This window comes from Neofelis nebulosa, chromosome 9 (genome assembly GCF_028018385.1).
Source record: "Neofelis nebulosa isolate mNeoNeb1 chromosome 9, mNeoNeb1.pri, whole genome shotgun sequence".
Taxonomy (NCBI): domain Eukaryota; kingdom Metazoa; phylum Chordata; class Mammalia; order Carnivora; family Felidae; genus Neofelis; species Neofelis nebulosa.
The window spans coordinates 136,729,979-136,746,712 of record NC_080790.1 but is presented as its reverse complement, the minus strand read 5'-3'; the positions used below and the strand labels follow the sequence as shown (position 1 = coordinate 136,746,712).

At 43.0% G+C, this 16,734-nt stretch overlaps 1 protein-coding gene across 1 annotated transcript in view; it reads left to right on the top strand.

The window, feature by feature from the left end:
* LOC131486006 (serine/threonine-protein phosphatase 4 regulatory subunit 1-like) overlaps window positions 1-16,734 on the top strand; it is an 81,908-nt gene that overhangs the window by 25,419 nt on the left and 39,755 nt on the right. The window contains exons 3-4 of the mRNA XM_058686074.1: window positions 2,433-2,565; window positions 15,328-15,434. Coding sequence (XP_058542057.1) covers window positions 2,433-2,565; window positions 15,328-15,434 — 240 coding nt within the window. The remainder of the gene's footprint in view (window positions 1-2,432; window positions 2,566-15,327; window positions 15,435-16,734) is intronic.

Below are 16,734 nucleotides of genomic sequence, written 5' to 3'. Positions count from 1 at the left end.
TAGAGTCCGACTGTTCGGTTCTCATTCTGACTCTGCTCCTCTCTGGCTGTGTGGCCTTTCCAGCTGTCTCAGATCCTCTCAGCCTCAGCTCCCTTAACAGAAACATGGGGATAGTGCGGTTGTCAGGATTTGATGAACCACCACTATCCGCGAAGCTCTTAGCATAGTTCCTGGCCTATAGAAAGATCAATGAAGATTAGTTATCACCCAGTAGTTTATAGTTTATGGCTTTTATTTCCATGTATATAGTTAGTATAATGTTATATAGTTAATATAATAGAATCATTAATATTCCCTGGTAACAGTTATTCTTTGTGGAACTAATTGCTAAGTTCTTTAGTTCACGGATAGAGTTTTTTTGAAGAGTGCCTCTTAACCCACCAAGTACGTAGGTGGGTCTCGGGGGATCTTTTGAAACCCTTGATTCTTTAGGAAAAGTTCTGAGTATGTATGTCTGTGGGCGTCATCCAGTTCCAAAGCTCTCTGTGACCCCAAACATTTTAGACACCTCAGCTTTATTTATTTATTTTTTAATGTTTATTTTTGAGAGACAGAGAGAGAGAGACAGAGCGCGAGCGGGGAAGGGGCAGAGAGAGGGAGAGAAAGAATCCGAAGCAGGCTCTGGGCTCTGAGGCGCCGGCACAGAGCCCGACGCGGGGCTTGAACTCACGAACTGCAAGATCGTGACCTGAGCTGAAGTCAGACGCTCAACCGACTGAGCCACCCAGGCGCCCCAAGACACCTCGGCTTTTTAAACTTCATGTTTTTAAAGTCCCCTGCAGGCTAGGTTCACGCTGCTTTGTAAATGTCTGTGGGTTGGAGGCTGTGTGTTCCTCATGGGCCCTGAAACGCACTGAAAATAGCTCCTACAAAGTGACTGTGGTCGGGGGTGAGGTGGGGGCTTGGCTGTGACTCAGTGGGGACCCACTCCTCCCTGGCAGGGGTCCTGCAAGAAATGATGTATTTGAGTGCGTCACACGTAGTTTTTCTACAGACGTATACTTCTTTATTAAAATTCTCTGGGTAACTGTTACACAATGTAAATTTTTAATAAGCTCTAATTACTAGCCTAAAAGAATTCGTGGAGGGAAAATGTGGTTAGTGTTTCAAAGTAAACACCTAGGCACAAACGTGTCATTTCTTATTTTAGACTCTTATCAGTTACTGCCTAAATCAGCTGGTTTTCCTCTCTGCCAGGTAGGAAGCCTCTGCTTTTTTGCGTGAGTAGCATTTCCTGTTCAGCTATTTCCGTGCAGGGGACAGTAGGGAAGCATTCATGCCCCTGATGCGTGGGTGGGGAAAGGGTGGTGGCCACCATCGAGGTTGGCCAGACCGTGAGGGGCCAGATCTGCGGGGCTTGACATGCCCAGTCTCCCTTGTTTTAGCATCCTGAGAGCGCATTTTTACATCGTCCCTAACATAAGAGCACGGAGGTGGAGACAGGTTAAATCACTTAACGTGGGCACGCAGCTAGTGAGTTGCGGTCGGGGGATTCATTTCATTTCAGGGACGTTCGGTTCCAGTGCCCATGAGCTCGGCCGCGCTTCCCCACTGCACTGGAGGGAGGGTTGCCTGCCGTCCGCTGGGGAGGCAGGGAAGAGCTGGCTTAGTGGGGAAGAGTCGGTGTGGCAGCGGGCTCGTGTTTGGCCAGGCTTGGGTGTCGCCACGTGCTTTGATGGGAATCAGTGTCACGGAGTGTGTGAAGCTGTGTGACAAGTACGTTAAGGGCAAGACAAGATACGGGGCGGACTTTCTTTCCGATTCTTGGTTACGAGGTCAAACTCACCTGTTTTCTTTTCTTTCTTTTTTTTTTTTTTAATATTTTTTTAAATGTTTATTTATTTTTAAGAGAGAGAGAGACACACACACAGAGCGCAAGCAGGGGAGGGGCAGAGAGAGGGAGACACAGAATCCGAAGCAGGCTCCAGGCTCCCAGGTATCGGCCCACAGAGCCCGGCGCGAGGTTCGAACTCGCAAACTGCGAGATCATGACCCGAGCCGAAGTCGGCCCCTTAACCGACTGAGCCACCCAGGCGCCCCCCCCCCCCCCCGCCCCCCCATATGTTTTTCTTTGGACCATTTGACACTTGTTTGCATAGCACTCCACGGACATTTCCGCCAGGGCTTGGCCAGCTGCTTCATTCCCTCGCTTCTGAGTTCCCCGGTAGAGGAGAGGTTCCCATCCTGTTGATGAGAGGTGACTCACAAGTCAGGTCGACAGCACTGAAAGAAAGGCACTTAGCTTTTCTTTACGACTCTGGTCCGGTCACCCTTCTCTTGCGTTACAGTCTACTCACTTCATTTTAGAGGAGTCGGTCAAGTTGTCAAGACTCCCACGGGAAAGGGTGTGAAGGTAGAAGGTTTGCTGCGAGGACCTGCTTTTGCTCAGGTGTGACCTGATGAGTGTGGCTTTGTCCCCTCTTCCCCTTTAGATGGATTTGAAGACTACGGCCCGGATCGTGACAGCATGAGGCTAACGGCCTTTCTGGACGTTCCAGGCCAGGGTAACCTGCCTCCCCTCACTCGCCTGGAAAAGTATGCTTTCAGTGAGAACGTCTTCAACCGGTGAGCTCGCCAGTCCTTCCCACGCTCGCAGCCCTCTGTTGGGTCTGGTTTGAGCTGACAACAGTGGCCGTTTCTCTGTGACAGCTCTGAGGACTGTCGTGGATGAGGTGGAACGCGGGCTGTTCCCAGGGTGCCGGATCCTGTCTGAGTGGCGCCATTTGATTAGATTTTTCTGTTACTCTTGTGACCGTTTTGCTGATCATCTGGTACAAGCCAGGAATAAAATGGTGACGCAGTTTAATGGTGTTTAGATAGGATTGCTGACCGGCTTTCTTTCCACCTGTGCAATTCGCAGAAAAGTAAAATGCGTCCCCATAATTGAAGAGCATCCGTTGGGAGCATGGCTCTCTTGTTTTGATTTTTGACCGGAACTTTCCTGCAGATTGTCCCAATGTGATGTCACTCCTTGGGGTGCTGGCGGGACTCTTCTCCAGCCTCAGACCGTGCCTCTTTGACAGATGACCTTGACTGTTATTTCCTAAAGAAGTAAGAAACTAAGGCACCTCTTTTCACCTTACAATCTGCCCAAACCTGAGTCTGAGGGCATTCTTCCCTCCTGACTTGGGGGCGAGTGGGCGGGAGGAGGCATCTCTCTTCTTGTCTCCCTTCCTCCATCACATACACCTGCTGTCTTCAGCATCCTCCTTCTCGCCTGTGACACACACCCTTTCCTTCCACTCACAAGCCGTTGTGTGTTTCTCATTCCGAACAGTCCTCTGGCCTTGTCTACCTGTGGCCTTGCCTCATACCTGTCTTTAAGTACACCGTTCTGGGAAGGCTGGATGATACTCGTTGAGTCTCCTTACCTTCCGTTGCCTCTTTAAAAACATTACATTCTGTGCCTCTCTGTCTATTAAATCGTGGAAGGTTCACAGCAATTGCTGCTGAGTGAGTCCGATTATTATCCCAATTTTACAGATAGAGAAATGATGGTACTCTGAATGATGTCTTTTGATGAGCACTTCTTAATTTAAATGTAGTTCACGATTTTGAAACTTTTTCTTTTATGCTCGGGGCTTTCTTGTCACGTATAAGAAACGTTCTCCTCCCCCAAGGCCATCAAGATATTTCCTTATATTGTCTTCTTGATGTTTTATTGTTTTACCTTTCACGTTTGGAACTGCAGTCCACCTGGAATTGCTTTCTTTGTGTTTGATGTGAGGTAGGCGTCAAGTTTCATTTCCTTCCATACGGTATCCAATTGACCCAGTGCCGTTTATTGAAAATACTGCCTTTTATCTGTGCTTCGCTTTGCCACCTTTGTCTTAAATCAAGTGTTCATATCTGGACTTTCTGGTCTGCTCCCTTTGGTCTGTTTGTCTGTCATTGCGCTGGGACCGCGATGTCTTCATTTCTGCAATTTTTATCATCACAATCTTGGTATAAAGCAAAGAAAGTCCTCCCACTTTGTTCTTAAAATGGTCTTGGCTGTTCCGGACTTTCTGCATTTCCAAATGCATTTTAGCACCAGTTCATCAATTTCTAGAAAAAAACCCGCTGGGATTTTCATTGGAATTGCATTGCATCTATAAATCAATTTGTAAAGAATTGACACCTTTGCACTATATTTAGTTTTCTGATACTTCCATTTTTTTGAAGATTTTCTTAAATTTCTGTGTGTACATACACATAAATAACTAAAACTATGATACATGGTTTTCCGTTGTTGTAGAGATCTGTATCGTTTCCATTTAGTTTTAGGTATTTGATCTTTTATGTGAATGTAAATTGTATCATTTCTTAAAATTTTTATATTCTTTTTTAAATTTTTTTTTTTTTTTCAACGTTTTTTTTATTTATTTTTGGGACAGAGAGAGACAGAGCATGAACGGGGGAGGGGCAGAGAGAGAGGGAGACACAGAATCGGAAACAGGCTCCAGGCTCCGAGCCATCAGCCCAGAGCCTGACGCGGGGCTCGAACTCACGGACCGCGAGATCGTGACCTGGCTGAAGTCGGACGCTTAACCGACTGTGCCACCCAGGCGCCCCAAAATTTTTATATTCTAATGGTTGTTGATAATATGAAAATGGAATTCATTTTTATACTTTGATTTTGTCTCCATTGATTATGCTAAGTTTACTTATTAATTTTAATAACTTCCCTGGGGGTTCTTTGGGTTTTCTACATACTACAATGATGTCTGTGAAAATTGATAGTTTTATTTCTTCCTTTCCTATCTTGTTTTATATTTTTAGTAGCTACATCTTATCAGCTTAAGAAAATGTATATTTCTGGGGCGCCTAGGTGGCTCAGTCAGTTAAGCATCTGACTTCAGCTCAGGGCACGATCTCACAGTTCGTGAGTTCGAGCCCCGCGTCAGGCTCTGTGCTGACAGCTCGGAGCCTGGAGCCTGCTTTGGATGCTGTGTCTCCCTGTCTCTCTGCCCCTTTCCCGCTCGCACCCTGTCTCTCTCTCTCTCTCTCTCTCTCTCAAAAATAAATAAACGTTAAAAGAAAAAGAGAAAATGTGTATTTCTTATTTGCTAAGAGATTATGTTTCAACTTTTTTCTTAAATGAAAACCAAGTTTTTAAAAGTTTTATAAGAATCTCTGCACTTAACGTGGGGCTCGAACTGACAACCCTGAGATGAAGAGTCTCATGCTCTACTGACCGAGCCCATCTGGTGCTCCTGTTTTTTAAACTTCTAAAAATAATTTCAGGGGCACCTTGGTGGCTCGGTTGGTTAAGCGTCCGACTTCAGCTCAGGTCATGATCTCACGGTTTGTGGGTTCAAGACCCATCTTGGGCTCTGTGCTGACAGCTCAGAGCCTGGAACCTGCTTCGGATTCTGTGTCTCCTTCTCTCTCTGCCCTTCCCCTCGTCACGTTCACTCTCTCTCTCAAAAATAAATATTAAAAAAATGTTAAAAAATACAAAAATAAAAATAATTTCAGGCTTACAGAAAAGTTTTAAGAGTAATATAAAGAATTCCTGTCTGTTTTTTACTCAGATTCATCAAGTTTGTTTCAACATTCAGTCTGTCTTTATTTTCCCGGTTTTTCAAAGCCATTTGAGAGTAAATGTGCCCATCATGTTGCTTTCTCTTTAATGACTTCCGTGTGCTTTTTTTCTAACAAGGACATTCACTGTTCACGTATATAATCACAGAATAGTGATCCAACTCAGGAAATTCAATTTTGATACAATACTGTTACCTAATATCTAGATTTTAATCAAATTTTCTAGTGGTCCTAAGAGTGTCCTTTAAATCAGGGTTTTTGTCTGGTTGGTTTTCAGGTCTAGAATCCAACCCAGCATTGTGTATTGTATTTGATTGTCATGTTTCTTCAGGCTCATTCAATCTGTAACAGTTTCTCAGCCTTTCTTCGCCTCTCGTGATACTCTTGACAGTTTTGAAGAGTACAGGTGATTTATTATATAGAATAAACTTACTAAGAGTTTTTCAAAAAATCCTCAATGAGGTGTGCATTTTATATAATGCTTCTTTTATATCTGTTGAAGATGCCTTTTCTCCTTTAATCTTTTTCCAACTTTCTTGAAAACTTCTTTTGTTATGAAATATAGCACTTGCAGATAATTGGATAAAACGTGTATGAAAAACCCAAGAAGTGTTTATGAAGTAAATGCCCGTGTGGCCATGACTGAGGTCATCCCAGATGCGTGTCCTCCCTACCCTCCTGACCACCACTCCCTCCCTGCCATGGCGGTGGCCACCTTCCGATGTTTATGTTCATTACATCCTTCATTTTGTTTCCGGTCTTAGCACCTAAGTATCTGCTTCCAAATAGAACAAGTTAATTTTGTTGTTTCTGAACTTGAAATGTGGGAAATCATATAGGATATGTCACTTTGTGGTTTTGCATGTCGTTTTGAGTTTGTTGATTTTATAACAGTGTGCTGTTTGAATATACTGTACTGATATCTTATCCATCCACTGTTAGAGTACTTCAAGTTTTCTTCCTTTTTATTTTTGAGAGACAGACAGAGACAGAGCACAAATGGAGGAGAGGGGGGAGGGAGGGAGACAATCCAAAGCAGGCTCCAGGTTCTGAGCTGTCAGCACAGAGCCCGACGCGGGGCTCGAACCCACGAACCGCGGGATCATGACCTGAGCTGAAGTCGGGACGCTCAACCGACTCAGCCACCCAGGTGCCCCAGGTTTTCTCACTCTTATGAACAATTTTGCCGTAAACAATCTAATATATGTAGACGGGTGCAAATTAGTACACATCTCTGTAAGACGTACAGCCAGGCAAGAACTCCTAAGTGATGAGACATGCTTGTCTTGTGCTTTAGGAGATAGTGCCAGTTTTCCAAAGTGGTTGCATCAGTGTGTATTCCCACCTTTGCCCCACATTTTATCTGCCAGTTGGTATTGTCAGATTTTAAGATATTAGCCAGTCTGGTAGTGTGCTGGTAGATATGACAGTATTGCTTTGTGATTTTAATTTACATCTTATTTATGAGTTTGAACACCTTTTAATATGTGTGTTGGACATCTGTATTTCTTTTTTGTGAAGTGCCTGCTGAAATCTTTCTTTGGTGAGGAAGATAGATTGTCTCTTTTTATTACTATTATTATTTTTTTTTAATTTTAATTTAATTTATTTTTTAAATTTACATCCAAGTTAGCACCTAGTGCAACAATGATTTCAGTAGATTCCTTAGTGCCCCTTACCCATTTAGCCCATCCCCCCCTCCCACAACCCCTCCAGCAACCCTCAGTTTGTTCTCCATAAGTCCTCATATGAGTGAAGTGCTAGGATATTTGTCTTTCTCTGACTGACTAATTTTGCTTAGCATAATACCCTCCGGTTCCATCCGTGTAGTTGCGAATGGCAAGATTTCATTCATTTTGATTGCCGAGTAATACTCCGTTGTATATATATAGACCACATCTTCTCTATCCATTCATCCATCAGTGGACATTTGGGCTCTTTCCATACTTTGGCTATTGTTGGTAGTGCTGCTGTAAACATGGGGGTGCATGTGCCCCTTCGAAACAGCACCCCTGTATCCCTTGGATAAATACCTAGTAGTGCAATTGCTGGGTCGTAGGGTAGTTCCATTTTTAATTTTTTGAGGAACCTCCATACTGTTTTCCAGAGTGGCTGCACCTGTTTGCATTCCCAATCTCTCTTTTTATTATTGACTTGTAGGACCTCTTTGTATATTCTGGATTTCAAACCTTGGTCAGTTATGTACGGCAAACATCTTTCCTCATCTTGTGGCTTGTGTTTCGGCTGTCTTTATGGTGTTCTTTTGGTGACCAGAAGCTATTCATTTTGATGTAAATTTATCAACATTTTCTTTTAGCCTTAGTGCATTTTGAAGCTTCCTTAAAATGTCTTCCTTTACCCCAAGATCATAACATAATGTTTTATATTGCTTTAAAGATTTTTATTTTCTTTCACATTTGGGTCTGTGATCCGTCTGAAAGTAATTTTTGTTCCTTGTATGAACAAGCGGTCCAGTTTCATTTTCCTAATTATGACAATACCACTTTGCAAAAATAGGTTTGTCCCCGTTGCGCCGGGGTGCCACCTCCGTTATAATCCAGTCTGTGATTGGGCTGTCTCTTCTTCCAGCAGTCTGTTCGTCTCCCCCTCAGCCAGTACCACACTGTCTTGATTACTGTAGATTAGTAGTGGGTCTTGATACTTGATTGAGCAAGACTTGCCACTTTGTTTTTCTTCTCTGACATGATTTGGTCCTTCACATTTTCATATAAATTTCAAAATCAGCTCATCAGATTCTAATAAAACAAAACACTTCTTGGGATTTTGTTTGGGTTTGCATTGAATGGATATATCAGTTTGGGGAGTATTGTCCTCTTTACAATATTTAGACTTCCAATCCATAAACATGGTATATCTTTCTCTTTATGTAGGTTTTCTTGAATGTCCCGATAAAAATCTGGTCATTTTCTCTGTGGAAGTTTTGTGCTTTTTTTTTTTTTTTTTTTTTTTTTTGCTGGTGTATTTTTAAAGAAATTCAAGACATTCCATTTTATCCAGTTAAAGACTTAAATCTAACTGCAGTATCATTATCGCACTCAACCCAATTAACAAGAATGCCTTCAGCCTACCAATCTATGTTAAATTTTTCCTGTCTCAGAAATGCCTTTTTATGGTTGATTTGTTTGAATCATGATCCAAATAAGGTCCACACATTTCATTAGGTAGATGTGTCTCTTAAGTCTTTTTTGGTTTGCAGTTTTGTTTTTTTTTTCCTTTTGATCTTGAATCCCTTTTAATCTCTAATTGATTCTCCCTCTCATCTTTTCCCTACATCATCTATTTGTTGAAGGGGTCATTAGTCTTGTAGAATTTTCCACATTCTGGGTTTGGTGGTCATTATTCTCATGGTGTAATTTAACATATTCCTTTGTTCTTTGTGTTTTCTGTGAACCAAAAATTACACTTGGAGACTTGATTAGATTTTGCTTCAATTTTTTTTTTTTTTAAACAATACTTCTTGTGTTGTTTTGTATATTTCTCATTACAAAACATCCCGAAACAATGTCCGGGTGTTCCACTTTTGGAGATGTTCATGTCGAGCAGTGGGTGTAGGTGTTGGATTCTTTCATTATAAAATTCCCCACCAGCCTTTCTTCTCATGACTTTAGTGGTCACAAATAATCATTGCTTAGATCTATTATCTCATTCTGTGTTAGAAAATGGTAATTTTCTTTTTATTGTCTGTGAAATCTGTAGTATGGCCCCATTTTCCATTCTGTTTTTTGTTATTATTGCCTTTTCTTTCTTTTCCCCCTGGATAATTCTTACCAGGGGATTATCAAGCATATTAGTTATGTTGAAGAATCAAGTTTTGGCTTTGATATTCCCTATGTTGTGTTTATTTTCTAGTTCAATAATTTCTCCTCGAATTCATATTATTTTCTTTTTTGAGGGGAGTTTTGTTGCTGTTCTTTTTCTTGTGAGGTATGTTTAGCTATTTTTTTGGCCTTTTTTTTTTTTGAGTTTATTTACTTATTTTGAGGTAGGGGAAGGAGCAGAGAAGGAGGGAGGGAGAGAGGATCCTAAGCAGGTTCCTTACTGTCATCACGGAGCCCAACGTGGGACTTGAACTCATGAACCTGAGATCATGACCTGAGCGGGAATCAGGAGTTGGACGCTTAACCCACTGAGCAACCCAGACACCCCCTGGCCTTTTTTAAAATAACATTGTCAGGTTGCTGTTAAGTACTGGAAATACTTAAGTGTTAGATTAGCTGCATCCTCAAATTCTGATAGTAATATTTATATTGCTTTTTGCTATCAAGTATTTTTGATGTCTACAATGATTTCTCCTTTGACCAATGAGTTATTTAGAAGTACATTGTTTAATTTCCTAGTATTTGAAGATTTTCCAGGTATCTTTCTGTTAATTGTATTCTTAGTTTAAGTCTTCTGTGGTCAGAGAACTTACTCTGTATTATTTCTCTTCCTTTAACGTTTCTGAAACTGCTTTAGGTGGTGAAAGTTCCACGGACACTTGAAGGGAATGTGCATCCCAGTATTTTGGGGTACAGTATCTTCTTATAAACGTCAGTTAGGGCAAGTTGGCTGAAAACACTGTCCAGGTCTTCTGTGTTCTTACTTATTTTCCGTCTGCTTGTTCTGTCAGTTACTGAGAGAGGGATGTTGGAATCTGCTGCTGTGATTATGGATTTGTCTATTTTTCAATTCTAACAGCTTCTTTGGTGTATTTTGAACCTCTGTGCTTGGGTGCATACACATTTAGTAGTGTTCTGTTTTCTTGAATAAATTGATCTATCTGTCTCTGTGTAATGCCTCTCTTTGTCCCTAGTAAATACTCCTTTCTCTGAACCTTACTCCCTGAATTTAACATATGCACTTTCCTTTGATTACTGATTGTGTGATATATTTCTGTTCGTATGTTCGTATGTTTTTAACCTATTCATGTCTTATATTTGGGGTGTAGTTATTATAGAAGGCATAGAGTTGGGTCTTGCTTTTTTACCCAATTTAATAATCTCTGCCTTTTAATATGAATGTTTAGGTCATACACATTTGAAGTGACGATTGATATGGTTTGGTTGGTTTAAGTCAACCATCTTTCTTTTCGTTTTCTTTAAAAAAAATTTTTTTTAACGTTTGTTTATTTTTTGAGAGACAGAGACAGAGCATGAGCTGGGGAGGGGACGGGGTGGGGGGGGAGTCACAGATTCCGAAGCAGGCTCCAGGCTCCGCGAGCTGTCGGCACAGAGCCCGACGCGGGGCTCGAACCCATGAACCATGAGATCATGACCTGAGCCAAAGTCGCTTAACTGACTGAGCCACCCAGATGCCCCCTTTTCGTTTTCTATCGACTCCACTCGTCTTGCTGTTTTTCTCCTTTGCTGCTGCTTTCAGAGAGGGGGTGTGTGAACATAAACAATTTGTATTTCATATTTGAAATAGAAGAATCATTTTTTTTGGACTTTTTTTGGTTCCATTTTTACGATTCCAGTTTATCTTCGCTATCGGCTTATTAGTTACGCTTCCTTTAATAAATTTGTATTGGTTGTTCTAGGGAGTATAATGTACTTCGCTAACTTATTACAACATGTATTCCAATGAAATGATGCCACTCTGCATACGGTGCGAGGTCCTGCGTGAGCACGTCCTGAGAGTACAGACTACGCTCGGGGGGGCTTCCCTTGCCTCTTCCCACCTTTGGTCCTCTTGTTTTTCTGTAGTGCACGCCACCATGCCTCCCACCCACCGTACCTTGCTACTTTATTTCCTGGAGATAGCCAACTATCTTCTAAAGCAATGAAAATGAGGAACATACTTTTTTGATATTTGCCATCATTTAGGCCGTTTTCGTGCTTTTTCATTTCTTTTTGTGAAATGCCCATTCTCACTCGGCATCCTTTGGCCGCAAGAACCTCCTTTTCGATTCTTGTTAGTCTAAGACTGCTGTCCATGAATTCTCACAAGCTTTTATCTGAAATAGTCTTTATTTCGCTTCCATTTAGTTAATAAACTTTAATTTTGAGCGTAGTTTTCGATTTCAAGAAAAATCAAGCAGAGCTTGCAGAATTCCTGTATCCTTCACTGTCTGAGCACGTCCAGCCTTCCCAGTAGCCCTTCCGCGTGTTTTTTTTTTTTTTTTTTAATTTTTGTTTAATGTTTGCTTATTTTTGAGAGAGAGAGAGAGACAGAAAGAGACAGAGCATGAGCAGGGGAGGGGCAGAGAGAGAGGGAGACACAGAATCCGAAGCAGGCTCCATCCAGGCTCTGAGCCGTCAGCACAGAGCCCGACGTGGGGCTCAAACCCACGAACCGTGAGATCATGACCTGAGCCGAAGTCTGGCGTTTAACCGACGGAGCCCCCCCGCCCCCCCCAGGCACCCCAGCCCTTCCACATGATAATCATGCTTATTTTAAAGTCCTTGTGTGATCGGTCTGTGTCTGGGTCCCATGTCCTCCCCCTCCGTGTCCTCCTGCCTTCCTCCTACACATCTTCACCCTGAGCTCCCTGGCTCACTCCCCTGTGTTCTCCTCCCCTCTCTTGAGGGTCTTGTCACTGTCCATCCTCGTTCATTTGCTTGCCTACATCCCGGTGGGAGCTGTGCCCCTCAGGGCAGGCCCTGGAACACGGGCATCTCTTGGCCCTGCGTCTGGGGCTGGGTAATTGGGCTAACTCACAGACTCACGACAGTGACCGCACCAGTGGGTGGGAGAAGGAAGGGACGAAGACACAAGAGGTTACTTCCATGCTAAGAGTTCCAGGGAACATTGCTGAGTAAAATTGAGTCATCCACTTTATATTTCAAAAAATTCACAAAAATGACACATTCTTGAAACATTTAGCAATTTCAGGAGTTCTCTGAAGCAGGGAGTCTCGCTCCCCCACCACTACAGTCTAAGGTAATATATGCTTCCAGACTTTTCCCTAAATGAGCGTATGCATAGACAAGTAACGTGTATTGCACATACATACGTAAACATAGTTTGTATTAAGAAATGGGCTCATACTGTATATAAAATTCTTCACGTCATCTTTTCATTTACGGTATCACAGGCGTCTTTCTAAGTCAGTGCATATCTATCGGTAACTTTGAAACTGCTTATACAGCATGCCCATGGATAGATCTAGCATAACTTCTTTAAGCTTCCCTCTTTTGCTAGACATTTTAATTGCAGTTCTTTGCTTGTATTGTGATACTGATGGCTGATGCGCTTGAGGGCTTACCACGGGCCAGGGACCATGCCCCGAGCTTCCGGTGGCTGAGCTCATCGAACTTTCTAATGCTTTCTGAATCATGCACAGTTGTTCTCTCTCCTTTCTCCTCATTAGCATAGCTGGCACTGAGAAGGACTGAGCCTGATGCTTCTGGACTGTGCTCATCCACTATGACCTCTCCGGGTCATTCCAGCCCAAAGCAGCCAAGTTTTCCAAAGTGTTGGTGCCAGAGCACTGGCGTGTGGGAGTCTTTAGCTTTCCCGTTCTGTATTCACTGCAGCGGATACACTGTCGCTCCCTGCTTCAGGGGCCCTCTCTTGCCCCTCTCCTCACTTCCCTTAAGAGGGCAGGTCCCTTGCGACCACTCGAAGCTGGATTCAGGTCTGTCTATCCATTCTATGGCCCTGGAAGCAGATTGGGGATCTTAGTTGCTTGATTTCCCAGGGGAGGCCAACCTGAATGTGGTCCAGTGAAATGTAATCAGGGACTTTATAGTGTCTGTTTTCGACTTTCCCAAACCTCCTGGCTGCCAGATCTCGACCTTTCATCCCAGGGGTGGTATAAGTCTCTCCGAGGACAGGCTTGAGTTGGATTTTTTTCCTGTCGTGTGCTGGGCCAAACGACTACCTCTTTGAATTCCACATTTCCAGTCTTTTCCTGCAAATCAAGGTGGGTTTGCAACTTCAGCTAATTCTGATGTACGGCCAGAAATGATGCATGCTGTTCCTGGGTTGTGAGGAGCTCAGAGGAACAGGCAGAGGCAGGCAGGGGCTCCTTTCCATTGGCTCCAAGAAGCCTTTCCAGAGTGCCTGTCCCTCATCTTGGGCAGAGGCCTCCAGGCCACAGCTGATCACACTGACTTTCCCCTGTATTAATGTCTTTGTTTAAAACTGCTTTCCTGGGGCGCCTGGGTGGCTCAGTTGGTTAAGCGTCCGACTTCGACTCATATCGCGATCTCATGGTTTGTGGATTCAAGCCCCACGTCAGGCTCTGTGCTGACAGCTCAGAGCCTGCAGCCTGCTTCAGTTTCTATCTCTCTCTCTCTCTCTCTGCCCCTACCCCACTCGTGTTCGTGCTTGTCTCTCCCTGTGTCTCAACAATAAATACACATTGAGAAACAAAAAAAACAAAACGCTGCTTTACTGAGGCATATATGTCATGCAATAAAATTCACCCACCTAAAGCACCCAGGTGGATACGTGTCAACAGTCACGCAACCCTCAACCAGAGGCACATTTGAACATTGCCATCACCGCCTTGTGTCCTTGTTCTTGCTTTTGCCCTCTGTCCCTCACTTCCTCCCCACTGCGGACCAGGCAACCAGCGATTTGTGTCTGGAGGCCAAGATTTTGCCTTTTCTAGAATTCCTTATAAACGGAATCGTGTGTCGTGTTGTCTTTTCTCTCTGGCTTCTTTTCCATAGTAAAATACGTTGGGAAGTTATCCCCGTTATTACCACTAGGCTGTTCCTTTTTAGTGCTGCGTCCTAGTCCATTGTATGGACAGTTGGTGCCTTGTGTGTATATTCCCTCGGCAAGGAACATGGAAATTCTTCCACTTTGTGGCTATTGTGAATCGCGTCAGTATGAACATTTGTGTACAAGTCTGTGTGTGGACATAAGTTTTCATTTCATCTGGCCAAATACCTAAGAATGAATTGCTGGATTGAATGATAAATGCATATTTAGCTTTTTAAGAACCTACCGTTTTCTAAATTTCTGTACTATTTTGCATTCCTACCAACAGTATCTGTGGGTTCCTGTTGCCCCATATCTGTGCCAGCAAAGGTGTTGGCTTTTAATAAAAAGCCAGCAAAGGTGTTGGCTTTTAATAAAAGTATTAATTTTAGTTATTTTTTTTTAATTTTTAAATTTTATTTTAAGTAGGCTCCACGCCCATTGTGGGGCTTGAACTCACGACCCTGAGATCAAGACCTGAGCTGAGATCAAGAGTCGGATGCTTAACTGACTGTGGCCCCCAGGTGCCCCTCAGCAGTTTCAGATTTACAGAAGAGTTGCAAAGCTAGTACAGAGGGTTCCTTATACCTTTAATCTCCTAATGAGATGGTTCTCAACCAGGGCTGATTTTTGCCCCCATAGACCTGTCGCAATGTCCGGAGACATAGTTTAGTTGTCACATCATGGGGTGGGGGGCAGCCAGGGGGATTCTACTGACACCTAGTGGGTAGAGGCCATTTGAGATTGAGGTGGCCGTTGGATGCCTCTTGGGACCTTTTCCTTCTGCATTTACTGGTCACTGAATTCCCGCCTACTGTCATGGAGCCTCTCTTCCGAGGCTATCTAGGCCTGAAGAATCAATCCAAAAAGGAGAAAGTCGTTTTTCTCCAGTTCCAAGTGGACAGTTTCAACCTCCAGTGACCACCAGACCAGAGGACACAGGTCTGGTTCCTATAGGACAGTGACCCACATGGGAATGACTATCTTTGGACGTTCCTTGACCGTCTCTCCTCCCTCTGGACAGAGGTCACTGACTTTGCTTTGTTCCTTGGTTTTACTACCTGCCCTTCACACAATGCCTGTAATTAGCATACCGCCACTCAGTGTTGCCCAAGTAACTGTGTAGATCATTTCTCATCTCCACAGTCAGATTATTGCCAGAGGGCTGAATGACATCCTCCGGGACTTCAGTAACAATGAGGAGGACTTCTTAACGGTCATGGAGATTGTGGTCAGATTGTCAGAAGACGCAGGTGTGTACAAGGATTGTGTACGTTTATTTTTTCACTTGTGTATTTCCAAGAAATTGCGTATAACCACCGATAGTGAATTAAAAAGAAAACCTGGGTATTGATCGAAAATTTTAAGCAATGTCTAAGCATGAATGGATATTGTCATCAACAATGGGTGTCTTATTTGGCATCAAATTATCCTTATTTTTAGAAAATCAGAATGACTAATGGCCATGAATGCCATTTGCCCTGGCAGTTAAGGCCTTTTGTATTTCATGCATTTTGCCCGACTGTTGGTTGCTAAGAAAGACCACATCAAAAGAAGTCTTTTGGATTAGAACAATCCCAGTCATTAGTTTCCGTCACCTGTAATCTTTGTAGGCTGATCTTGATTTCTGTCTCTCTCTCTCTCTCTCTCTCTCTCTCTCTCTCTCTCTCTCTGTCTACTTCTCCATGATTGCTCTCCGGGGAGGAAAGCACGCTGCTGGGTGGTAGACACTGAGATGTCCCTCCTCGCCCCTCCTCCCCCGTGCACGCAGCAGTGAGTGGTGGTGGGGTTACCGGTACTGAGAGCTGCCCTGCACCCCCCCGGCCCCCCATTTGTAACGATCAGTGAACAGCTTCAGAAAGTTTCTGAAATCTTACACTGCTTTAGATTTTGATCATTTTCACTGAAAATGGAAAAATAAGCATTCCATATAGTTCCTATATTAGTTTAAAATATTCAGATGAATATGACACAATGCTTTCAAAAAGGCCCAAGTGGATGTTTTGAATCCTCAAATGGGTTCTCTTTGTAAATGAGTCACCATTTACAGTGCTGAAGCAATTATATATTTGTGTTAAATTTAATGTGGTATATTGGAGCTAGAGCCGCTCTTTTGTTTAATGCTCTGCCTTAGAAATAATTGGGATGCGTGGATTGTGGGGGAGTGCATTTATGAAAGAATTATTTATAATGTATACATTCCGGCTGGAATTGAAATAAGCACAACCCATAGGTCTGGCATATGTGCCATTAGTTGTAATGGCTTTTGGACGCTGGCCCAGCGTTGCAGACTGCCTGCTCCCTCCTCGATTTATATATGGCTTGTTATAATAGAGTCGTCATTCTCCTTTCCTTTTATGTTTTTATATTGCTGGATAGCTTATTAGCTTTTTAAGCCTGTCTGTAGCATAAATACTCTAAACGGGAAATGATTTTTAAACTGCGTTTGTCTAATTTCCTTGATGAAGTATTTTAGTAAGAAAAGCTAGAAACTATCGCCATACACTCTGTAAGATGCCTGGCTTATTCTTATACGATTCTTTTCTGATTTTT